This window comes from Narcine bancroftii, chromosome 5 (genome assembly GCF_036971445.1).
Source record: "Narcine bancroftii isolate sNarBan1 chromosome 5, sNarBan1.hap1, whole genome shotgun sequence".
Lineage (NCBI taxonomy): Eukaryota > Metazoa > Chordata > Chondrichthyes > Torpediniformes > Narcinidae > Narcine > Narcine bancroftii.
The window spans coordinates 100,523,636-100,550,916 of record NC_091473.1 but is presented as its reverse complement, the minus strand read 5'-3'; the positions used below and the strand labels follow the sequence as shown (position 1 = coordinate 100,550,916).

Genomic DNA, 27,281 nt, shown 5'->3' with positions numbered 1-27,281 from the left:
CTAGCAACATTTTCATGTATCTTTTCTGCACTGTATCCAACTTTATGTATTACTTACAGGTACGATGTCAAAACTGCTCACAATAATTAAAGTGTGGTCTCACCATCATCCTGTACAGTTGAAACATGTCCTCGATGTCCTAAATTATGAAATTGAATGTGCCAACACCATATTCAGCAACCTATTTACCTGCACTGCTACTTTCATGGAACTATAAATCTGTACCCAAAGTCCGTTTTGTAACACTTTGTTCTACCATTTACCATGCAAGCCCTGACCTGATTTACCCTACCAATTGCTGTACCTTGCACTTGTCAGAATTAAGTTCCATCTGTCATTTCTTGGCCACATTTGCAATTCATCTAGATCCTATTGTAATCTTAGATAACCTTTTCCCCCGCCACTTTACACCTACAACTGTGAGGCTCGATATAACAATAACAACATCTATAAATTTTCCAACAATGCCATGGTGGTGGGTTGTATAAAGAAAGGTGATGAGTCAGTATACAGGAGGGAGAATGAAAACTTTGCTCCTCCACAATCACTATCAGTACTGGAGCACCACAAGGCTGGGTACTTAGCCCCCTGCTCTACTCACTTTGCACCTACGACTGTGCGGCTTGGTATGACAATAACACCATCTATAAATTTTCCAATGATAACATAGTGGTTTGTATAAAGAAAGGTGATGAGTCAGTATACAGGAGGGAGATTGAAAACTTGGCTGAATGGTACACCAATGTCACCAAAACTAAGGAGTTAACTTCAGGAAAGGAAAGCCAGAAGTACACAATACAGTGATCATTGGGAGATCAGAAGCTGAGATGGTGAGAAAATTTAAGTTCTTGGGAGTCACTATCTCAGAGAATCTTTCTTGGTCCCAACACACTAATGGCAATGTTAAGAAATCACGTTAGTGCCTCTACTTGATCAGGAGTAAGCAGAGGTTTAGAATGACACCAGAAACCCTGACAAATTTCTACAGATGTGTGGTGGAAAGTGTGCTGTCCAGTTGCATCCCAGTCTTGTATGGGGACACCGATATCCCTGAGCATAAAGCTTTCCAAAGGGTAGTGGACACAGCCCAGGACATTACAGGAAAAACCCTCCCCACTATTGAGAACATCTACAGGGAACACTGCTGTCAGAGAGCAGCATCAATTAAGGATCCACACCACCCAGCACACGCACTGTTCTTGTTGTTGCCATCAGGTAAGAGGTATAGGTGCCACAAGACTCAGTCTAGCAGGTTCAGGAACAGCTGCTACCCCTCCACCAACAGACTATTCAATGACAAACTCAATCAGGTACTCATTTAAGGACTCTTACTTGTGCACTTTTTAAAATTCTCTATTACACGGTCAGTTTGTTTACATTCATTATCTGTTTACAGTTCTTTATTTGTTTACACGGTACTGTTTGTTTTTGCCCTACTAAGTGGCAATTCTGCCTGCTCTGCAGAAAATAGAATCTCAAGGTTGCATCATGAAGAAAGCCTCTACTTCCTCAGGGGTTTGCGGAGGAGTTAGTGGAGTTGTTCAAGCGAACCGGTACGGACTTGAAGGGCCGACATGGCCTGTTTCCGTGCTGTAAATGGTTATATGGTTGTTTATGATCTCATGTATGTACTCTGACAATAAATCTGAATTCACTGCTCACTATTTCACAAACATTGGTGTTACCTGCAAACTTACTCAGAATACGAACTACATTGTCACCCAAGTAGTTAATATAGATGACAAACAACAATGGAACTTGCCAATTCCTGTGACACACCTCTAGTCATAGATATCCAATCTGAGAAACAATCCTCCACTACTTAAATCTTCTTATAACATCCTATTTGTAGTGAAGAATTAGCTTTAGTAGTTTCAATTCTATATGTTGTGCATTTCCTATCCTATTAGAGATCTAGATAGCCAGTGAGGAACTGACCCAAAATTGTTAAAACTAAGCAGCTCAGACGGCAAAGTCCTCCTCAGCGACAAGATCTCCATCCTCAACCGATGGTCAGAACACTTCCAATCTCTTTTCAGTGCCAACCGATCAGTCCAAGATTCCGCCCTGCTCCAGCTCCCTCAACAGCCCCTAAGGCTAGAGCTGGATGAGGTCCTCACCCAGGATGAGACATATGAGGCAATTGAACAACTGAAAAGTGGCAAAGCAGCAGGTATGGATGGAATCCCCCCAGAGGTCTGGAAGGCTGGCGGCAAAACTCTGCATGTCAAACTGCATGAGTTTTTCAAGCTTTGTTGGGACCAAGGAAAACTGCCTCAGGACCTTCGTGATGCCATCATCATCACCCTGTACAAAAACAAAGGCGAGAAATCAGACTGCTCAAACTACAGGGGAATCACGCTGCTCTCCATTGCAGGCAAAATCTTCGCTAGGATTCTCCTAAATAGAATAATACCTAGTGTCGCCGAGAATATTCTCCCAGAATCACAGTGCGGCTTTCGCGCAAACAGAGGAACTACTGACATGGTCTTTGCCCTCAGACAGCTCCAAGAAAAGTGCAGAGAACAAAACAAAGGACTCTACGTCACCTTTGTTGACCTCACCAAAGCCTTCTATACTGTGAGCAGGAAAGGGCTTTGGCAAATACTAGAGCGCCTCGGATGCCCCCCAAAGTTCCTCAACATGGTTATCCAACTGCACGAAAACCAACAAGGTCGGGTCAGATACAGCAATGAGCTCTCTGAACCCTTCTCCATTAACAATGGCGTGAAGCAAGGTGTGTTCTCGCACCAACCCTCTTTTCAATCTTCTTCAGCATGATGCTGAACCAAGCCATGAAAGACCTCAACAATGAAGACGCTGTTTACATCCGGTACCGCACGGATGGCAGTCTCTTCAATCTGAGGCGCCTGCAAGCTCACACCAAGACACAAGAGAAACTTGTCCGTGAACTACTCTTTGCAGACGATGCCGCTTTAGTTGCCCATTCAGAGCCAGCTCTTTAGCGCTTGACGTCCTGTTTTGCGGAAACTGCCAAAATGTTTGGCCTGGAAGTCAGCCTGAAGAAAACTGAGGTCCTCCATCAGCCAGCTCCCCACCATGACTACCAGCCCCCCCACATCTCCATCGGGCACACAAAACTCAAAACGGTCAACCAGTTTACCTATCTCGGCTGCACCATTTCATCAGATGCAAGGATCGACAACGAGATAGACAACAGACTCTCCAAGGCAAATAGCGCCTTTGGAAGACTACACAAAAGAGTCTGGAAAAACAACCAACTGAAAAACCTCACAAAGATTAGCGTATACAGAGCCGTTGTCATACCCACACTCCTGTTCGGCTCCGAATCATGGGTCCTCTACTGGCATCACCTACGGCTCCTAGAACGCTTCCACCAGCGTTGTCTCCGCTCCATCCTCAAAATTCATTGGAGCGACTTCATCCCTAACATCAAAGTACTCGAGATGGCAGAGGCCGACAGCATCGAGTCCACGCTGCTGAAGATCCAGCTGCGCTGGGTGGGTCACGTCTCCAGAATGGAGGACCATCGCCTTCCCAAGATCGTGCTATATGGCGAGCTCTCCACTGGCCACCGTGATAGAGGTGCACCAAAGAAGAGGTACAAGGACTGCCTAAAGAAATTTCTTGGTGCCTGCCAAATTGACCACCGCCAGTGGGCTGATATTGCCTCGAACCGTGCATCTTGGCGTCTCACAGTTCGGCGTGCAGGAACCTCCTTTGAAGAAGACCGCAGAGCCCACCTCACTGACAAAAGACAAAGGAGGAACAACCCAACACCCAACCCCAACCAACCAATTTTCCCCTGCAACCGCTGCAACCATGTCTGCCTGTCCCGCATCGGACTTGTCAGCCACAATCGAGCCTGCAGCTGATGTGGACTTTTACCCCCTCCATAGATCTTCGTCCGCGAAGCCAAGCCAAAGAAAGAAAAGTATTAATAATAAATACTATAGTCATTTAGGCTAACACATTTAATAGGCCAGTGTCCTTTCAGATTTAATTAGGAATATTGAGAAATTCTCACTTTCCAGAAACTACATTTAATTCACCTTCCTTGGTTAATATCTAATGGAACATGCAGGATGACAAGGAAGGCCATTGTTTGAAGATTAACTCCTGCATTCAGACAGGAACTAATTTACTTTGATCAACTGTATTGAAAACTTTAGATATGCTTAGAGATATAATTGGACTAGACAATAGGGACAAACGTCTGTAGATATTAGGCAGGAACTCCCTGGGTTCACACTAAGTTTAAGTTTAAGTGCATCTTCTGACAGCGATTTCTTAAATGATTCCAACATGGCCAGTGAGACCACATACAATCCAGGGCTCTCTGGCCATTATAGCAAATGACACCCACTGGAATGCTTTCATAGTTTACGTAAGAAAGCATTCAATATTCAAGATGCCTTGATTGCTTTCCTGTAGACCCAGTGAAGGTACACAAAGAGGCGTGATTTCTCCAGCACCATTATCAAGATGAGAAAGACATTACGTGTCTCTGGATCCCACCACCTCCATTGATGATGCCATCTCCTGTGCTCCCCTGACCTCTGTGCACATATGGCCTCCTGTACGTTCCAGGGGTGAATATTAGCTTGAGGCCTCCAAGTCAACCTTGGCCCCTGGTTCTGAATACCCAATGTGATTAGGAAGCTGCCAGCGACTGAAGACCCTTCGGAGTTATGCTTGCCATTGGCACGTTGACTCACCCATGATTTCCAGAAGCTCGTCACCAGTTGCTACAGCCTGATTTGAGGCCTTCAGCCACTGAGTTCCATGCTAGTCCAATTCGGTATGTCACTGAAGACTCTCAAAAACTTCTACATGTGTACTGTGGAGAACATTCTGGCTGGTGCTTCACATTCTGGTATGGAAGCGCCAACTCTCAGGACAAGAAAAAAAACCTCGAGGGTTGTTAACAGGCACCAGACTTCACTCCATCAAGGACATCTATAAGAGGCAGTGTCTTAATAATGCAGCCTCTATCCTCAAAGACCCCCAAACCCAGGCCATACCTTTTCCACTCTGCTACCATCAGGGAAAAAGGTACAGGACCCTAAAGATGAGCACTGTAAGGTAAAACATCATGAGATGGGAATGTGTAGGGAGTTACCCTGTACAGGGCAGTAACAAGAAGGGGAGGTGTCCTTGTACTCCTGTTAGGTAAAACATCATGAGATGGGACCGGAGAAGGAGTCACCCAGTACTAAGGAGTAACAGAATGCATCCTTGTACTTACAAGATAAGAGAGACATTGATGGATTGAGAGGCAGGAAGCTAGCAGGGAAAGGATAGCAACAGTTTTAGTCATTGGACAAGTAATGATATGATGATGTTCTAAGCATGTATCCAAGGGTATAAAAAATCACCATTTTGCTGATAACGGCAGAATGCATTCTCCGACTAACTTTGTTAGTCGCAAGTGTTACAATCCGGTAATAAAGAACAAAGAACCCTGATTTCGACTCAGTCTGGTGTTTGTCTCACTCATTCATGAACAAAGCAGACCTAACAGCACTCAGTGGCAAAAGGGGAGCTTCTTCCCCACTGCCATCAGATTCCTGAATGATCAATGAACCAAAGACACTGCCTTACGTTTTGTGCACTATTTTGTTTTTTTTTAACATTTATTGTTGTAAAAGTGGTTTATATGAATATTTGCTCTATGATGCTGCCACAAAACACTGAATTTCATGCTTGTGCATGACAATAAATTCTGATTCTGCGGTCCCCTATCCTGTCAAACCACTCTCAGGTTTCTCCTTGATGGGCAGAGGGCTGCTTTGCTGCCCTGCACCAATCTGTTGCTTTGCAGAGCCTTCAACCCTCATGTTCTAGGCTGCCTGGCCGCAGACCTCTGTGGGTTTTCCAATGTGAAAGAAATTTTCACTGGTTCTATTTTTCAGTTCAAATATTGAAGCATGGTGGAAGCTCCACCATTATTAAATAATTTGAGCTAATTCAGAAAAATAAAAGTTGAATGAAATTTAGCTTACTTGTTTGCAGATTCTCTCCTTCAATGAAATGAATGGAGATGTAGATCTTGCACCATATTTAACCTGGCATATGTTGTGCAGGCAGATTCCCCGATGTAATTGCTGTAAAACTGCAGGAATTTGGTGCTCTGCCACTGAACTCCAAGAGAAATCCAAGAGTATAGTCAGAAAACCTGTGCTGCGAACCTGTCAAGTGGTTTGGGCCTTCCATGTGTGTGTGGGAGTCCATATCTTCTTGACAATTCTGGACTGAATTGCACAACTGCTGCCATTTCTCTGGATTTTCAGGCCAATCTTTTACATTCACCATGATTCTGAGATAACAGAACTAAAAATACATGGAAGGATGTCCTAAAAACTGCAAGGCAAATAACAACATGAGAAAACCAATGAAAGTTGGTCAGCAACTTGTAATGAGGACTCATGAATTGTCACTGGCTGAAACCTGTTGGATGATACCAACATTAGATTTACACAAACAGCTTCTTGCCTTTCAACTCGTAGGCTTTGCCAAGTTGCATATTCCTTAGAAATTACATTTTTCACGAAAAGTCATGCTCAGTGATTTTCTGCATAAATGATTTGTGGCTATTAATCGACTACAGAAAGTGAACAAGAGAAAGTGCAGAGCTAACAAAGAATTACTGGAGGAACTTACCAGGTCAAACAGCATCATGGGTAGAAATGATCATTCAACATTTCAGGTCTGGACACTTTACTGAGAGTAAAGGGAAGGGGTGATGTTACATATGTAAAAGTAGAAAGAGGCTGGGGAGGGTCCTAGCTTGATAAAGGGTTCAGAACCAAAATATTGACTAATGATTTCTACCTATGGGAACTGACTGACCTGCTGAATGCATCCAGCAATTCTTTCTCTGTTCTAGATTCCGGGATCTGCATCTTTTGTGTTTCTGAATTAAAGGTTTAGTTCCTCAATCTGTTAAGAATTTGAATTTTTATTGGTGGTTTTAATCTTCTTGCATTTTTTCTGCTTTCCATCATTTTCACTTGATGAATCAAATTTGCTTTCTCTGTTATTTTAACTTTTTTTTTCTAATTTGACAATGAATTTACATTATTTACCCTTCCATTGCATTGCTTGCAATTCCCTCATCTTATTGGTCTATCATTCTCTGAGATGACAAATATCCTGCTGCCTCCTGCGTGCCATTGTCAACTTGTACATCCATAACTTTGCGGTCAAAAATAATTTGAGCTGAATTCTGCAGAAAATTGTCCAACACATCCTAGGCTTTTGGCTTACTTTAACCTCTATGGGAGAACTGTTGATAACAGACCAGCTATGGATTTTATACATCATTGTTTAGATATCTGTACATATTTATACATTTATATCATTTGTTATGCCACAGACCAGCAACAATGTAAATTCAGCAAGACAGTATTATTTACTTTAAAACAATACATTAATAACGATTAATAATATAACATTCATTAAACCCAACTCTCTGTGTGTGTGTGTGTGTGTGTGTGTGTGTGTGTGTGTGTGTGTGTGTGTGTGTGTGTGTGTGTGTGTGTGTGTGTGTGTAACACCCAAACCATTACAGCTTAGGCACAACACTGGAAAGTCATTCCAAACTTCAGTCTTAGAAATCCAGTGTTGAAATGCAGGCTTTTAAAATGATACACAGAAGTAATCACGAAGGAGGTGGGAGAGACTAAGTGACCAACTACTGAAAACTCGAGAGTTTCTTCCAGAGAAAAGATCCTTCCATACAAACCGTTGTCACAACTCCCCTTTTCCTTGCATAGGAGAAACAAAATGAGTGACTTCCACGATGCATCCAAAACCCAGGTATGTGTCAATCAAAGTGACCTTTCCTTTGGTCACCATGAGGTTCAATAATTTCCTTGACAGGGAGTATCAACCGAATGTCCATTTCACACAGAGTCATTCCTACTCTGTGGTTGATGAGATGGCTATTAATCAATAATGAGTTGGTTCTTTGGGGTTCCACTCACACGATTCTCTCACTACCTGTGTCCTTAGAAAAAGCAACAAATGAGCCTTCTCCTTCCCAAAGTAGGGAAGTTGGATCCAGTCTGTACTAGTTGCTGCCACCCAGTCTCTCCACAGCTATGAATGGTTGCAGCTGGTACTAGCCCTTAAAGTAATACACATACTAAATGAAATGGGAACTCGTAATACTTCTCCATAACAAAGAAAATTTTGAGCTGTAAGAGCATAATTTTTACTGTAGCCTACAATGTCTGAAATAATACATTCACTATTTATACATGATATAATACCGGCATCACCTATGGCTCCTAGAACGCTTCCACCAGCGTTGTCTCCGCTCCATCCTCAACATCCATTGGAGCGCTTTCATCCCTATCGTCGAAGTACTCGAGATGGCAGAGGTCGACAGCATCGAGTCCACGCTGCTGAAGATCCAGCTGCGCTGGGTGGGTCACGTCTCCAGAATGGAGAACCATCGCCTTCCCAAGATCGTGTTATATGGCGAGCTCTCCACTGGCCACCATGACAGAGGTGCACCAAAGAAAAGGTACAAGGACTGCCTAAAGAAATCTCTTGGTGCCTGCCACATTGACCACTGCCAGTGGGCTGATATCGCCTCAAACCGTGCATCTTGGCGCCTCACAATTTGGCGGGCAGCAACCTCCTTTGAAGAAGACCGCAGAGCCCACCTCACTGACAAAAGGCAAAGGAGGAAAAACCCAACACCCAACCCCAACCAACCAATTTTCCCCTGCAGCCGCTGCAACCGTGTCTGCCTGTCCCGCATCGGACTGGTCAGCCACAAACGAGCCTGCAGCTGACGTGGACTTTTACCCCCTCCATAAATCTTCGTCCGCGAAGCCAAGCCAAAGAACAAAGAATACAGACACATATAATATTTTTGGCAACAGATACAGATAATAAGTTTCAATTTTCTGCAAAACATTGCAAACATATTGAAAAGCAATCAGCAATTACATTATCCTTGCCTCTAATATGAGTTATCATTAAATCATATTCCTGCAGAATTATACTCTAGTTTAACAATAGTCCATTTTTGTTTTTCATTTTACTCAAGAACACTAAGTGATCATAGTCAGTATACACAACAAGTGGTCCCTGAGCTGTGCAGATATAAGTATTAAAATGTTGCAAAGCCAGTAGAAGGGACAATAATTATTTTTCTATGGTACAATAATTCTTTTGATGTTCGTTGAATTTCTTGGATGATCAATATCATCACAACCCTTCTTTTGTAATAACACTAATCCCACAACTTCATCACGAGCATTAACTACTAAAAAAATGGTTTTTCAAAGTCAAATGACTTAAGCACAGGCTGGTAACATAAAACGGCTTTCAGTTTGTCAAATGCTTCCTGACAAAGTTCTGTCCAAAAACCCTTCTTCAGAAGATTAGTCAAAGGAAGGGCTATCTCAGCAAAAATTCTACAAAACTTTTGGTAATATTCTATCATTCCCAGAAACCTCCCAACAACTTTCTTACCTGGGGGAATGGGAAACTCAGAAATCATCTGAACTTTTGTCTGAACAGGCGCCAACTTGCCTTGACCAACAACATAACCAAGTTAAGTCACAGTAGCAAGGCCAAGTTTACTTTTGGCTAAGATTTGCTTTTGAAAGTTTGTCCAACAATTTCTCTAACTCTGAGATATATGCTTCCAGGTGTAATTCCCTGTAGCCAACTCATCCATAATGTGATGGAATATTTGGGAGATAAATTGGTAAAATTAGAGTATGTTACATATATACATACACATTTTAAAACCGATCTTATTTCAAATACTGAAGAATTCATATTCAGTGACTTTACAGAAACTATGGAGAATGCTATGCACATTTCAGAAGTAGGTGCTAATTGAAATGATATCATAAGACAGGTCATCTGTGTTGAACATTTTTTACAAGACTTCTGACCTTTCTGCAAAGTGCTTACTCAAAGGTCACTGAGAGGTTTGTTTATCTAAAACAACAGAAGGGAGCAGAAAACTAACTCCTATTGTTTGCTGGATAAAGAGAGGGTTTGGCAAGTGAGGGAGAGAAGGACATGTGGCTGGCAGTTGGAATCTGAGATGGAGAGAGAAAGTCACAGCTGAAATAAGCAGGAGAAACTTGTTGGAACTGAAACAGAAACTCCAGAGTGGCGGGTGGCTGGAAGTGCTATCTGCCTGATGTTTCTTTTGGAATAAGTGGAACAGAAAGGAACTCTGTAGTAGTCTGAAAGAAAGAGGTTATCATCTGGACAACCCTGATGGGGTAAGTTTCATCAGCAAGGCATTGAGGTGACTAATGGTGGTACCTCAGTTGTGGAAATCTTGGAACAACAAATTTCTCTCTGCAAACCTACAAAGAACCTTCCTGAGTGGTAAACATTTACCTTTTGAGCACCAAAGCCTGGTGAACTTTATACATGTTAAATTCTGTGCACAGTATAAGAATTGCCTGCAACCAGAGAACTTGGAAGAATGAAAAGTGAGATTGAACTGTGAACCAAATAAATTTTCTTAAATTTACACACACATTACATACACATGTGCTTAAAATTAGAAGGGGGTTAAGTTGGGTTAGTTAATAGAAATAAGTTAAAGTTTGATTCTGTTTTCATGTTTAAAGATAATTAAAAACAACTTTTGTTTAAGTAATTACTTGTTTTGGTGAATGTCTATTGCTGCTGAGTTTTGGGGTCCTTTGGGCTCGTAACAATATGCTCTAAACCTTGATTCACAGAAATGATCATTCTAAAGATGAAACATTGTATTCATATAACCCTGACAAGGTCACAAATGCAGAAATTTCCCTACCTCTGTCTGTTAAAAGAATATATCAGTAACCTTTTAATAAGTCCATCTTCAAAAGAAACCTAGCCTGTCCACACAAACATCCACCCTAGAGATAGGATAAGCATGTGTCTTTGTTACCACATTAACTTTTCTATAATCCATGCAAAATCTAACTGTTCCAAGTGGTTTAGGCAACAGGACATCAGGAGTACTCCAATCTGAAGTGGAATATCTAATAATATTATTCTTTAACATATTCAATCTCTTGATCTCAGTTTGCACTTTTCAACATTCATTCGACATGGATGTTGTTTGATAAGTTTTGCATTTCCAACATCAAGATATTGACGCTATTGCCATTCTCTTAGGAATATCTGGAAACAGCTTCCTAAATTAAGCTGTTTCATTTGCTCCTTTCCCTGGACCTGAAAATGAGCCAATTGAACATCCAAATTCTGCAAAACAATCAAATCAGGACAATGTTTTGTTAGAAGTGACCCTCACAAGAGTCAGCTTCTACCATCTCATGGTTCCTTGACTCCTTGGTTCTATCAACAACCAATACTGCTGGTGAAGACTGTTCCTTGCTAAAATAAAGTATTAACATATCAACCTGGCAACTCTGAGTTTTACGTCTCCAATCAGGTGTTCTAAATACATAGCTGACTTCATTCACCTTTGACTCCATCTCGTATGGCCACGAAAATTTTGCCCTAAGGGGATTGGAATTTGTTGGGAAAAGGATTAAAACTTTATCCCATAGTTTAAAAGTTTTTAAAATCACATTTTGCCTTGAGCGGTTTTCAAATTCTCTTGAGGTCATTTACAAACTTTCTGCAAATGATCTTTAAACTTTGAAACATAATCTAAGAACTTCAACTGCACATCCTCATTAATCCATTGTTCCTTGAAATAATAGCCATCTGGCACTTCATCATCAGAGAGAGCCTTTCACTTCAGTCAAATTAGGATCTCTGTTCTGCCCTGCTATAAACTCTTTTCAAGATAACGACACATCTTTACACTCAGGTTTAACATCAGAACTCTGGTCCAATAAAGATGGACCTGTCTTTGGCAGGTAATTACAACCTGAGAGCTATCACAGATTCTGCTTCCTGTGAAATCAGTCTGCACAGGACTGTCTGTCTGTACTGAAAAGCTTGTTAGCCACAGTTTGAGTCACTGTGCAGGCTGGATATATATCCAAATCTGTCTTTGTCTCATCAATGACAGGCTTAGCTGTCAACTGCACTACAGGGGCAACTTTACTCTCTGCAAGGTCATTTCCTAATAACTATCGAAACTCCCTGCACAGGCAAACTTGATCGGATCCCTATCATAACAGGTTAATCAACTAATGCTGATTTCAACACTATCCTGTGCAGAAGTATCAACTCTGGATCATCCCCACAGACCTCAAATCAAATGTATTTTAACCGTGGCAGTCTCAATGCCAAACTCCAAAACACTATCCAACACAAGTGACTGGGTGGCCCCACTATCTCAAAGGATTATCACTGTCAGTTGTGGTGGCTCTTCCTTTACCAAAACCAAACACTCTGACACAAAATATTTGAATTCATCGCTAATGTTATCAGCAGGTCAGGACCTTTATGATTTCTATGCTTTTCATGTCTTTAAATACATACAATCTGCACTGCATCCTTTACTTTCTTTTTTCTCAGCATGGAAAAATTTTCTATCACATGAACAGGTTTCTTACAATCATGGCAAAATGGACCCAAAGTTTTTCCTTCACTTGCTTCCCTTCATTTTTACCCCTAACCCTACCTCACAATGTATTTTCTAACTTGCTAGTGTAGTCCATATATCCCTTTTGGAAGGTTATACTTGTTACAAACTTAACGTTGTGAGTTAAAGCATACTCATCTGCTAATTTAGATGATTCCTGCCAAGTTCCCACTCCTTTTTCATCTAAATGTGCTTTTATGTCATAATATCACCTTTTAATTTCCTTAACTAAAACACCAGTTTTCTCAGTCTGTTATAATTACTTTTTTTTTTGATGTGCACCATCAGTCAAAGCACACAGCTTTGTCATATGCTTTGTCGATTTCCTCAAATTTCAGAATTTTTGCCTATAAGCTCTGGAACCAATTCATAAGCTTTAAGCATGGCTTGCTTAACAGTGTCATAACCAGCAGCTTTTTCAGTTATAAGGGCAGAGTAAGCCTGCTGGGCCTTTCCTTGAATCAAGCTTTATAACATGATGGATCAATGGCCTTCTCGCCATTTTAAACTCTCAGTAACTTTCTCAAAATCCTGGAAGTATTAATCAATTTCAGCCTCACCAAATGGAGGAACTAATCTAACCTGGTCACAAACCTCTCACTAGGACCTGAAGGTGGAACTCCATTTCTCCTCTTCTCTCTCTCAATCTGACTTTGTTCCTCTGCTTCCTCTGGCTCAAATTTACATTTTCCTAACTTTATCTGTTCAACAGTAAATGTAGCTCAAGGGATTTACTCCCGAGAAACTGTTCAAACTCCTCTCTAAATTTCCCTGCAGCCAAATAGTTTTGTTCTGTAATTCCCTAGATCTCCATCATTTTCATAGACGGTTTTATCACAACAAGTTCCAAAGTTTGGGCATCAACCAACTTTTGGGCAATAACTCATCCCTTTTCACCCTCTGTAAACCCACAGAGAAAGGCAATTTCAAAAACTCATCACTGTCCATTGCTGCTGTTTCCCCACACATACATGCCTTTTGACTGGCTTTCAAAAAGTATTTTAATTAATCAAATCAAAAATCAATCGATCAATAAGGTCCAATTTTGGTCAGATACCGGACAAATCACCAATTTGTTACATCGCAGACCAGCAACAATAGAAATTCACCAAGATGATATTATTGTTTTTCTTTTAAAACAATATATTTATTAGTAACTACTAATAATATAACGCATTAGTTAAATCCAACCCAACTATGTGCATGTGTGTGTGTGTGTGTGTGTGTGTGTGTGTGTGTGTGTGTGTGTGAGAGAGAGAGAGAGAGAGAGGAGAGAGAGAGAGAGAGAGAGAGAGAGAGAGAGATCCAATTAATTACAGTTTAGGCACAATATTGGAAAGTCATTCCAAAGTTTATTCTTAAAACTCAAGTGTTGACTAACAAAGTCTGATGTAAACATAACAATTTTTTGTAAATAGTGGACATTAAACCTTTACAAGAAGGCATTAAACTAAAAAAAAATCATCTAAAAACTTTGATTATGACTCTCTCATAAAATCAGATAATTGTGATTCAAGACTTACGAATATCTAAAAAATTGAGATTTGGCCAGATTAAATTTGGCAGAAAACTGTTCAAATGATGAACAGATCCTTAAAAATTTGAATACCCTCTCTATACCATCTCTGAAAAATAGCATCATGTAAAGCGGTTTTAAAAAAGTGATAAGATACAATAGGGCTTGAAAGTGAGAAATTATGAAATGCAAAATGTTTTCCAAACAGTGCCAAAATTCTTATAGAAAATTTATTAATTTGATTATCTATTAACTTAGTTGAAAATGGAAGTGAAGAACCTAGAAGTGCTAAATTAGAAATTTGTTTTGTGGGTGGGGGGGCGGCAAATGAGTTCCATAATGGGTAATTAGAATGATTATGAATAAAGGTACAAAGCATAAGACTTTGTATATTGGCTCAAATTAGGTAGAGCCATGTACTGATTAAAATTAAAAATGTTTGGGACCAGGATTTAAATTTGACTATATCAGTTGTGAATTGGAACACACATCTTAAGTTGGTTCATAGCTCTTCGTTACGTGCTTGCCATTGTTTATTACAATTTAAAGTGGTACACAAAACACATTTGTCTAAGGCTATATTTTCTCATTTTTATCCTGATATGAACCCCTGTTGTGACAGTTCTAGGTGTGGAGAAGCATCATTAATTCATATAGTCTAGAAAAATACTGGAAGAGAGGTTTTCCATTCTTTGTCAAAAATGTTTAATATAGATTTAAAACTGAATCCTTTGATGGCCCTCTTCAGTAGAATGGGGGAGGGGGGGGAATGATTCTTTGTCACTTTGTAAATGTATTGCCTACTCATGATGGTTATATGACATCATGGCTTGTTTGAATATGGAAAAGATTTGTTATTCAGTTAATAATTGAGATATAAGACATTATAGAGGACATTTACGACTCACTATCTTACTTTATAATTTAAATTCAATGTAATTAAATTGTCTAACTCATCTTTTCCACATTCTTTTCATATTTTTTATACCTTCATTTTTCTTTTAATATTAATCATATGTAGTATCTGGCAATGCTGTTAAGCAAGGGTTTTGATTTTTCTCCTTTATTATTTTCTTTTTTTCTTCTTTCTATTTTTTGTGACTAAAAATATGTATCATTTGGAATATGAATTATGGATATGATTTACAATTTATGTATGTTTTGAATATACCAAATGTTTTATTAAATTTGTGTATCTATCCATATTGAATTGTATTTTTGTATGTTCTTTATTAAAATTAATAAAAATATTTTAAAAAATCCAGTATTGAAATGCAGGCTTTTAAACTGATGCACAGAAGTAATCACAAAGGAGGTGGGAGAGACTGAGTGCTGGACTGACAAAAACTCACAAATCCTTGTACAGTTTCTTCCAGAGAAAAGATCCTTCCATATGAACAGTTGTCACAACTCCCCTTTACCTTACGTAGGGGAAACAAAATGAGCGACTTCCACGATATGTCCAAAACACAGGTATGGCTCAAAGTGACCTTTCCTTTGGTCAGTTAGATTTAATAATTCTGCTGATGGAGAATTAGCTGAATTGTCCATTTCACACAGAGTCATTCTTGCTAGTTCCGCAACTAGTCAGCCTGAAGAAAACTGAGGTCCTCCATCAGCCAGCTCCCCACCATGACTACCAGCCCCCCCACATCTCCATCGGGCACACAAAACTCAAAACGGTCAACCAGTTTACCTATCTCGGCTGCACCATTTCATCAGATGCAAGGATCGACAATGAGATAGACAACAGACTCGCCAAGGCAAATAGCGCCTTTGGAAGACTACACAAAAGAGTCTGGAAAAACAACCAACTGAAAAACCTCACAAAGATAAGCGTATACAGAGCCGTTGTCATACCCACACTCCTGTTCGGCTCCGAATCATGGGTCCTCTACCGGCACCACCTACGGCTCCTAGAACGCTTCCACCAGCATTGTCTCCGCTCCATCCTCAACATCCATTGGAGCGCTCACACCCCTAACGTCGAGGTACTCGAGATGGCAGAGGTCGACAGCATCGAGTCCACGCTGCTGAAGATCCAGCTGCGCTGGATGGGTCACGTCTCCAGAATGGAGGACCATCGCCTTCCCAAGATCGTATTATATGGCGAGCTCTCCACTGGCCACCGTGACAGAGGTGCACCAAAGAAAAGGTACAAGGACTGCCTAAAGAAATCTCTTGGTGCCTGCCACATTGACCACCGCCAGTGGGCTGATAACGCCTCAAACCGTGCATCTTGGCGCCTCACAGTTTGGCGGGCAGCAGCCTCCTTTGAAGAAGACCGCAGAGCCCACCTCACTGACAAAAGGCAAAGGAGGAAAAACCCAACACCCAACCCCAACCAACCAATTTTCCCTTGCAACCGCTGCAATCGTGTCTGCCTGTCCCGCATCGGACTGGTCAGCCACAAACGAGCCTGCAGCTGACGTGGACTTTTTACCCCCTCCATAAATCTTCGTCCGCGAAGCCAAGCCAAAGAAGATTCTTGCTAGTCAATAATGTGTTGTTTCTTCAAGGTTCCACTCACATCTGTGTTGGCCCCAGAACATATGTTAGGGGGGGCATTAGTTTGTTAGATGGGGGAACAGTGCAAAGCTCATAAACTCACTCAGCAGGGGGATGGGTAGGGAGGTGCTGTTACCATCAGCCTCCCCCCCCCCCCCTCTGATGTAGGTGCCACAAGCACTGCTTTTATGGTGTCAAGGGTCATTAGCCGCTTGACGCACGCTAGTGACACGGCCTGGGCAGGTGGAGAGTCCCTTGCGTGTGTCGAGCTAGTCGCTAGTGATGCTGGAGGGGGTGAGGGTGGGTCTGGCAAGTGATGGCCATGACCGTATGGAGGGGCACAGCACCTCGCTTGGGGGGCAATGCCCATGGATGCACTCCCCCTTGGCGCTGACCTGACTCACATGACCCTTACTACCTATGTCTTTGGAAAAAGCAACAAATATTCCTTCTCCTCTCCAAAGTAGGGAAGTTGGGTCCAGTCTATACTAGTTGTTGCTGTCCACTCTCTCCACATCTAGGAATGGTTGCAGCTGGTACTAGCCCTTAAAGTGATACTCACGATAAATGAACCAGGAGCTCGTAATACATCGGACACTTTAACAGTAGCGGTAAGATTCTTGAAAGTAGTTTCATATAAAAATGAGCAGACAAGGGCAGGTATCTAATTCTAAGTCATTGTTCATTGTACTTTTCTCTGAAAAAAATCTATTCCCTTTTTCTCTCTGATGCTAGCCAGAGGTTCCTTTTTTAAGACCATAAGAGATCAGAAAAGAAATAAGCTATTTAGCCCATCGAGTCTGCTCCACCATTCAATCATGAGCTGATCCATTTTCCCTCTCAACCCCAGTGCTCGGCCTTCTTCCCATAAACTTTGATGCTCTGGCTATGAATCTCTCCCTTAAATATCCACAACAACTTAGTCCATCACAAATACCACAAATTCAACACTCTCTTGCTATAAATAAATTTTCAATGATCTGGTGAAACAATGGAGATCACAAGGTCAGGGGGTCCTACTATTTGATCCATATAATATACTACTTAGCCTGGCTCAAAGAAATACAGCATCAGCAAAAATTAACACGTAACCTCCCTGGCTGGTCAAACAAACAAACAAACCAACCAACGTCATGACTCAGAATTTCTGGAATTTATATTAATTTGAAATCCTTCACACTGTTTTGGCATGATTCTTCCTGGAAAGGTTAGAATGATAGAAAATAAGATGATCGTGTGCTGATTTTAATTGAAAAAGGTACAGGATCAATTAATGTTTTTTTTTGGTTAAGTCTGCAATTTCTTTTCTTTAACTCTGTTTTGATGAAGCCTTTAATAATCCTGAATATGCCCCAGCACTCCACCCAAATAATGGGTTTCACTTATTGAAAGTTGTTTAGTTCACACCAGGTGTTATTCAGCACTAATCATAGATAATTTTCAATTTCTATGTTATTTAAACGCGGTTTCTGAGCCAGAATTGAAAACATCCAAAGGTGTGTCACCTTAAGCTGTATTTTGTTGTGCATGAAACATGGCAGTGCTATCAACTTTCTTGTTCAAGTCACATACAGTCCAGTTATAATGGATTTTCTTTCTCCATAAACAATTTTGTGAAAAACGATGCAAAAAAGAGATAATATTTTGATCTGTTTGAGCATGTTTTCTACAAGTATTTGTGCATTAATTATTTAATTACAGTCTCAAGAAGTAATTGAGTTCAGCAGTGTTGGCTAATGATAGGAAAAGTCTGTTCTCATTTTTGATCCATGTCTAAATATCTCCCCCAATCTATGGACCCTCATATGGGAACAGCATCGGCGAAGATAAGAGAATATCCACCAAAAGTCATTGCCCAGGTTCACACATAAGCACAATTTTGTCAAGTTTCAGAATTCTTGACTGTACACTTGCATATTTTCAGGTGAAATGAGGAGAAATCACTTAACCCTAGCTTTCTTGTTCTGTGTATATCTGCAAATTCAAAAATAGCAATGTGTATGTATGTTCTGTATTTTACAGTACCTATAAAACATTACAAATTTCTTGCACTTTTCAGGGAAATTCATGAAATCTTAAAAACAGGTATATTTTTCCAAGCTTAAGTGTAATTATAATATAAACATGTTATCAAGACCTTCAAAGTGCTTGTATTTTATAGCAAAGGCAGACACAGGATCACATTACACTGTTTGTTTATGTGGCATATCATGTTATAGTCAGTGACCAAGACTAGTATAAACTGTGGCATCTACACTCTATGCCAAGTATAGCAGGCTGCAGAAGCCACGTTTATGATAATGATCTTTAGGATTTTATATCAAGGCACTTCTGCACTTTGTCTAAATGTTAAATACCATGAACACCACCAGAAGAGAAGGGCAACAGATGTCAGCTGGTGTCACGTATCAGTACACAGCAATAGCACAAGAGGCTTCTGTTCTTTCTGGTTTTCTGAAAAACATCGTTCCTTTCAGTTCCTCTAAAAGAGATAATCCTTCTTCTGGCAGGTCATACCATCAAAGGTTTTGCAAGACAGCACCTCTTTTTTTTTGTAATATTTTCAAAATGCTTCCATTATTAATATTTTATTTTTATTTCCTTTGCAGAGTAAGCCATTCCCTAATTATGCCACGGTACATCAGACACTTCGGCTAAGTATTTTGCTTTGTCACTGCCCGCTAGATAATGCAATAGTAAAACCCGGACTGGCTAGACTTGCAGGCCTCCCCTTCGGAAAACATTGACTCCAGTTGGCATTGAGTTGTACTGTTGAGATTGGAAATTTATTGTGGATAGAATCGCAAAGTAAACCATCACACTGATCTCCCACTTTATGGTACAATTCACTGTAACACACTGGTCCACTGGGCATGCTTTTCTCACATTAATTATTTAAAACAAAGGAGAAACATTGAAGGTGACAGGTAACCATAATTCCCTTTAAAATGCCCTCAGTCCATCACTGAAAGTCAAGACAACAAAAGCTGTGAAATACTGAATAATTGTGAACTTGTGATGCAGACTGAATAGGAATATTTACAACACAACAAGCAATTCAACCATACCTGTATGGATTGAAAGTCACCTGAGGCATAGGCTCCCACAACAGCAGCGCCCACTAAAACTGACTCCACCTCCTCAGCAAGGACAACTGGCATACCTAAATAAGATATTTTAAAGTTGACGTTACAAGCAATGCACTATTAGAGTACAGTTGAAGAAATTATGTCCTAAATTAATCCCCACCCTAATTTACATTTCATTATAAAATGTTAATTTATTCGTATCGACACATCATTCTTTATTTGCTAATCTATGAGAAAAGGTTGCACTGACCTAATGTGACAACTTTTCAGCTGTAACCTCAGTCATGAGGCATTGCACAATCACACTGCACTCTTTGTACTGGATATCATATTATAGTCAGTGGGTGTTTTTATGCTGGGTCTCCGCTTTGAGGCCGGCTACATCCGCAGAGACAAATTTGAACTCGCATTTTCATAGAGCAGCTCTAAAAGGCTGCTATGAAGAACAGTGCCTCGTAGCGTCCTCTGGAGCTGATGTAGGTGGTGCAACTGTTGCCGTGGCGCTGGCCATCAACATGAACTGCATAAATACGCAGCGAGCAATGGCCATCCTCATTATCCATAATCTCCCATGCAGTTGGAACCGCTCTAGGAAACACAGAGTGGTTCCAGCTGCGTGTGGGAATATGGGTAATGAGGACAGCCATTGATCATTCTTCTGCCAGGCACTGGAAGTGGAGAAGTGGCTGTTTTAATCCCATGCAAACATGCAGGTACATTCTGTAGGACTCTTTCACCACATTCTCTCCTGAAATATAAACAGTTTAATTCATGTACATTACAGAAAGTAAACATTATGTGTTTCTTCAGTAACCGGTCACAGGCTGACAGCGTCATCGTGACATCATCAGCGCGTCCCTAGCCAGCCACTTGCAGTGGTAGCCCATTTATGAAGCGAGGTGGAGCACTCCACTCCACTGCTGGAACTACTCCCTGGAAGGATCAGAGTCAACATCTTGGAGTCACTTGTGCAGCATTTATGACGGTTGGGTCAGCGACTAGAGGGCGGAGAATCTCTAGCTTTACAATTGCATTTTTTTTGCTCTATAAAATAGTGGCATCTACAGACTATGCTTTGAAATTTATTGTGAGTTGCGGCACAATGAATGTAATAAAAGATGTGCATTGATTGTATTGCAATCCTTGTGTTTATATTTATGAATTAAGTTTTTGAATAAATTGAAACAAACCCCACACCCATGAAATACTGAAAAAACCTGACAAGAAGTTTAGCCTTGCATTCTTACAAGGCTGGATGTCAAAAGAGCATAAAATATTCTGCATGTGTGACAGAGTATATAGATATGCTTTTGGGAGATAAATTGGGAAAGGTTTGTTAGAGTAGGTTACATACAAACACTTTAAAACAATTCTTATTTGAAATACTGGAGCTTTGCTAATGCTAGAAATATCAGCTCCACAGATTTTGCAAGGGCTTTGTAGAGTCTTCAAGAGACTTCACTAATGGATTGTTGTTTACAAAAGGCAACAGATGAAAGATCTTGTCAGAGACGCCTTCTGTCTGGAGGAGAGGGTCATGTAGTTTTGCAAGCAGAGAGAGTTAAACAGTCTTTTCTCTCTAAGAGAGAGAGACTGCGATCACTTCTACAGTGTTACAGCCAGCAGAAGCCACTGGGATTGGAACAGAACAAGCTGGCAAGCTTATGGAAAGCCCCATTTGGAAGATGGCCTGGTCAAAGCCCTTGTGGTTCATGCAAGAGGAGAGGACTGGCTTTTTAATGTTTCACTTGGAATAAGGGAAACAAAAAGGAACTCTGTGCTGACCTGAAAGAAAGAGGCAAGTTTCCTCAGCAAGACACTGAAGTGGCTGATGGAAGTACATCAGTTGTGGATGTCCTGGAACAACAAATCTCTCTCTGAAAACTGACAAGAACCTTCCTGAGCAGTAACCATTTACCTTTCAAGCACCAATGCCTGGTGAACTTTATAAATGTCAAATTCTGTGCCCAGTGTAAAAATCGCCTGTAACCAATGAACTGGAGGAATGAGAAGTAAGATTGGACTGTGAACCAAAGAATTTTTCTGAGCTTACACTCACATTACATATAAGTCGGCTTAGAATTAGAACAGGGTTAAGTTAGGTTAGTTAAGTTACAGTGTGATTCTGATTTCATGTTTAAAGATAATTAAAAACAACTTTTGTTTAAGTAACCATTTGTCTTGGTGACAGTCTATTGCTGCTGTGTTTATGGGTCCTCTGGCCTTGTAACACATGTGTCAGGCATTCAGAATTTTTTAAAAATCTAGACATACAACACGATTACAGGCCATTTCGGCCCCATGAGCCTGTGCTGCCCCAATTACATCCAATTAACCTAGAACCCCTAGTATGTTTCGAACGGTAAGAAGAAATCGGAGCCCCAGGGGAAAACCATGCAGTCATGCGGAGAACGTACAACCTCCTTTCAGACAGCATGGGATTCAAACCCCAGTCCCAATTGCTGGTGCTCTAAAGGTGTTGTGCTACTGCTACGCCAAATGTATTGAAATGTATGGAACTATTAAACAAAAATAATTAACACCAAACAGCATTGCTAACATTGAAGAATACTTGAATAAATTAAAGAATGGATATCTTAACAACCGTAGCTCTTTTGCATTGAACTCAATAGAAGGGAACTTCCTGAGCTAGTTCTAAGTACAGGGTCCTTAAGTCGATTTCCCAGGATTAACTGCTCCAACTTTGGAGCACATTAGGGGAATTGCCAGTATTCACAGAGACATAGAAAAACCAAGAAGTTTTTTCTGTTTACAAGAGGAAATTCCAGCAGTTCCATGCAGAACTGTTCAGATTTCCCCATAACATCTAGCCAATATTATTGTAATTCATGTGAACTGATCTTAAGTGCTTGTTCAAGGTATTCATTCTACCGCTGCTGTTTTTTAAATGTTGACTAGTGAATGCCTCGCAGGTGAAAAATCTATAAAAATAGAAGTAAAACAAATGAAAATCAATGTGAATATAAGTCTATTCAACAATTAAGAAAGGGGGAGATTCAAACTAGAGGGCATGGTTTAAGATTGAAGGGGGAAAATTATAAAGGGAACATGAGGGGAAATTTCTTTACGCAGAGGGTGGTGGGGATGTGGAATGAGCTTCCGGCAGACGTGGTCGAGGCGGGATCATTGGTTACATTTAAGGAAAGACTGGATTGTTACATGGATAGGAGGGGACTAGAGGGGTATGGACCGGGTGCTGGTCAGTGGGACTAGGAGGGTGGGGATTTGCTACAGCATGGACTAGTAGGGCCGAACTGGCCTGTTCTGTGCTGTAAGTGGTTATATGGTTATGGTTAAATGAATATAAGCACTCATAATTCAGCAGTTTCACAAGTTCATTTCTTCAAACAAAACCATTTTATTATTGTGCCATTCATTCACTGCAGGGTATTGGTAACAACGAGCCTGTCCATGAGATTGGAAATTGAACCTAATTGTTGCCTAATTTATGTATTATATTTGTATTACATGTGGTCTTGATCCACCCAACACAGGGTGCCATTCCTATAGTGTTATTTATGCTAATTATTGACATCATTGATGTGTGCAAGATTCCTTTCCACCTTTTAGACAGAAATTGGTACAATCTACAGCCCATATTTTAAACTCCAAATAAAACAAGGAACAAACCACTCAGAAATTGACAAATTGATGTTATTAACTGGCTACTGCTATGTTGGAGCAACAAACTAACTGTGAGAGGAACACAGTGGGTCTCACAGCATGTGTGGAGGCACAGGGACGGATGATATTTCGGGTTGAGGCAATACATCACGACCATCATTCTGCTTTAACAGATGCTGCCTAACCCACCCAGTTTCTTCTGGTAAATTAATTTCTGCTCCAGGATGTAGCATATGAAGACTCCAAGCATACTGTGATCTTTGCAGATTTGAGAACTCATGTCCAGCAATGGTATGGATCATTTCCAGCACAGGAAAGTATCAATAGTGTTGACCATAAGTGTGGAAGAGTGTATAGTTGTCTGGTCTGAATACTGTGACAATATATAGATATGGTTTTGGGAGATAAATTGGGAAAGGTTTGTTAGAGTGGGTCATATACAAACACTTTAAAACAGATCTTACTTGAAATACTGGAGCTCTGCTAATGTTAGACATATCGGCCCCATAGCCTTTACAAGAGCTTTGGAGAGTGCCCAAGAGACTTCACTAATGGACTGTTGTAAGATCTTGTCGGAGCCACCTTCTGTCTGGAGTAGAGCTTGCTATTCTAAGAGTGTCATGTGGTTTTGCAACAGAGAGAGTCATACAGGCTTTTTTCTCTCAGAGAGAGAGATAGAGATCACTTATAGAGTGTTACAGTCATCAACAGCATCTGGGACTGGAACAGAACAAGCTGGCAAGCTTGTGGAAAATCCCATTTGGAAGATGGGTTGTAAGTGCTTTGTTCAGCCTGGTCAAAACCCTTGTGGTTCATACAAGAGGAGAGGACTGGCTTTCTAATGTTTCACTTGGAATAACAGAAACAAAAAGGAACTCTGTGGTGACCTGAAAGAAAGAGGCTATCATCTGGAGAATCCTGAAGCAGCAAGTTTCATCAGCAAGACACTGAAGTGGATGATGGAAGTAAATCAGTTGTGGATATACAAGAACAAAGAGATCTTGGAGTTATGGAGCACCATTCCTTGAAGGTGGATTCCCATGTTGACAGGATTGTTAAGAAGGCATTTGGTATATTAGCCTTCATAAATCATAGCATAGAGTATAGGAGCTAGGAAGTGATGCTGTGACTGTTTAAGGCTTGGAGTATTGTGTTCAGTTCTGGTCTCCAAATTATAGGAAGGATATAGATAAGATAGAGAGGGTGCCGAAAAGATTTACAAGGATGTTGCCTGACTTAAAATACCTAGAATACAGAAAAAGATTGAATAGGTTAGGACTTTATTCATTGGAATGTAGACGGTTGAGAGAGGATTTGATAGAGGTGTTTAAAATTATGAAGGGAATTGATAGACTAGATGCAAGTAGACTCTTCCCCCTGAGAGCAGGGGAGGTTGAAACAAGAGGACACAAGTTGAGGGTAAGGGGACAAAATTTTAGGAGAAATATTAGAGGATGCTTCTTTAGTCAGAGAATGGAATAATCTTCCGGAGGAAATAGTTGAGGCAGAGTCAATTCTTTCATTTAAGAGGATGATGGATATATACATGGATAGGAGGGGGTTAGATGGTTATGGGCAGAGAATAGGTGTGGGGGATATAGCAGAGTTGTTTGAGTGAACTGGTGTGGATTTGAAGGGTCGAGATGGCCTGTTTCTATGCCATAAACTGTTATATGGTTAAATGTCCTGGAACAACAAATCTCTCTCTGAAAACTGACAAGAACCTTTCTGAGCGGTAACCATTTACCTTTCAAGCACCAAAGCCTGGTGAGTTTTACAAATGTTAAATTCTGTGCACAGTATAAGAATTGCCTGCAACCAGTGAACTTGGAGGAATGAGAATTGAGTTTGGTCTGTGGACCAAAGAACTTTTCTGAACTTACACACACATTCGCTACAATTAGAAGGGGGTAAGTTAGGTTAGTTAAGTTAAGGTAAAGTGTGATTCTGTTTTCATTTTTAAAGATAATTAAAAGTAACTTGTGTTTAAGTAGCCATTTGTCTTGGTGAATATCTATTGCTGCTGGATTTATGGGTCATCTGGGTTCGTTACAATACATGTTCCTCCTCCTGTGCATTGTTCCTTATCTCCATCACAGCTCTTATCACAGGTTACAAGGAACCTTTTATTGTCATGTAATTCAGCAAAACTTTAAAAAAATGTGATATACATGACATAGCTCAACTTTTGTCTGCCTTAAGGTGAACAAAGAGTGGGCATGACTATTTCCCACCGCCCCTAACAATAAGAGAAAGAGAAGCAAAAGAGAGTCCCTTGAGAGACTTTGAGGGTCCGTGGATTCCCCACAGTATTCCTGCAGCCTTTGTAGCTGCCGAGACTCAGTTCAAACCAGCGGCAACCCGAGCTCCAGATCCAAACCTCCAATACAATCAGGAAGCCTTTGGCACCTGAGGGCCATCAGGAGTTCTTCTTGTCCTTAAACAACATAGTGGCCAAGGAAACTTATCTTTAAGATCTGACCCATTTCCCATGGTTGGAATAGGTTCTATTTTAATGCAACAATGTGGGAAAGAAACATCCAAATGAATGTTAAAGGTAATTTAACTAATTTTCTTTATTAGAGTCCCCCAATAGGCATTAGTACTAAACAGCACCCATATAGCAGACTATGTAAGGGTAAGATCTCATTTTTTTTGGCCATTGTTAAAGTGCCTCATAACACAGAATTATCAAACATGGCCAAACATATTGAATAATAACACACATATAATTTCTGAAACAACCATATTTCGTATGTTTATTAGATATAATTTATCTATATTTGACTTTGGTACAAACCACAGCTTATAAGGGGTACTTGGACCTTAAAGTAAAACACAACACAAATTGACATACATAATTTATAATTTTTGTCTGCCCCTATACATTTAGAGGAACATTTGTATTTACTTTTCTTTAACCGTTGCCGAATAATTTGGATTCTTAGCTCAGCTTTTGCACGATGAGCATTTTGCCAACTATTTCCATCTCACCAACAAAAAATATCTGCATTTATGAAGTGGCTTCATGCATAAAAATAAATGTTGATGGCAGAAATCATCAACAAGCTGTAGAAGATGACAGTGGGATGGAGGACTAACATCTGAGTGGAGAGGATGAATCCTGAAAATGGTATTTAAGGCAGTGAAAAGTGGAGCCTGGTTAGGTCTTGAATGAGGAAGGCAAGGAATGTGGAAAGAACCAAAGCAAATGATCTGCCTTCCAGGACAGCTGATAAGACACAACAGAACTTAAGAGAAAACGTTGCAGTGATTATTTGTGAAAAGGTGAAAACTATGGAGAGACCTGAGGAACTGAATGTTTCAAATTTAATCCAATGCATCAGCAAGGATATGAGTAATGGGCCAATTGGACAAGCTGCAGACAACTGAGTTGAGAGCAAAATAAAGTTTCCAAGAAGCCACTAAGTTGAACAGTGGCATTACAAAGTTTAACAATTACCAAGAGATATACATAAGAATATCAACAATAGAAAGGGTAATTTTACATGGATAAAATTTCACATAAGCAGACTTGTGAAAAATAATCCCAAAGCAAAATGCTGCAGCTATTAGTCTGAAATAAAAAAAAGAAAACACGACAAATAATCAGCAGGTTAGCCAGAATTAGTGGACTGAAACAAAGTTGACATGACACATATTAAAATCTAATTTTTCTCCAAACTCCAAATTTTGCCTTGTTCTCATGAAAAGCCAACAACCAAAAATATATTTTTCTCTCTTCATACATACTGCCTGACTTTTGTAATTATTCGCTTTTCAATCTGCTGACATGATAGCCTCTCAATTTTTCCATGGGCCTTATTCACTTCAACCTCCCTCCTGAGCTCATTGAACCCTGCTTATCAAAGATCAACTTCAGCATTAGCTTCAATGGTTCAACTAAATGACTTCTACCTCATGGACTTCTTGCTTTTCTCTCTCCACAATCACTTCCCTTCTCAACTAAAGCCTCTGTGCATCATTCATTCCCACCACCCAT

The 27,281-nt window shown here is 40.4% G+C and overlaps 1 protein-coding gene and 1 long non-coding RNA gene across 10 annotated transcripts in view; one reads left to right on the top strand and one right to left on the bottom strand.

The window, feature by feature from the left end:
• Nucleotides 1–27,281, bottom strand: part of fggy (FGGY carbohydrate kinase domain containing) — a 347,777-nt gene that overhangs the window by 58,277 nt on the left and 262,219 nt on the right. For 6 of the 9 annotated variants that reach the window (XM_069938507.1, XM_069938506.1, XM_069938510.1 and 3 more), the window contains one exon: nucleotides 19,613–19,707. The exons of 1 other annotated variant lie outside the window; for it this stretch is intronic. In XM_069938507.1, coding sequence (XP_069794608.1) covers nucleotides 19,613–19,707 — 95 coding nt within the window. The remainder of the gene's footprint in view (nucleotides 1–19,612; nucleotides 19,708–27,281) is intronic. 2 more of the 9 variants (XM_069938509.1, XM_069938508.1) reach the window with 1 other exon arrangement.
• LOC138763784 (uncharacterized) overlaps nucleotides 1–27,281 on the top strand; it is a 45,194-nt gene that overhangs the window by 12,668 nt on the left and 5,245 nt on the right. The window lies entirely within an intron of this gene.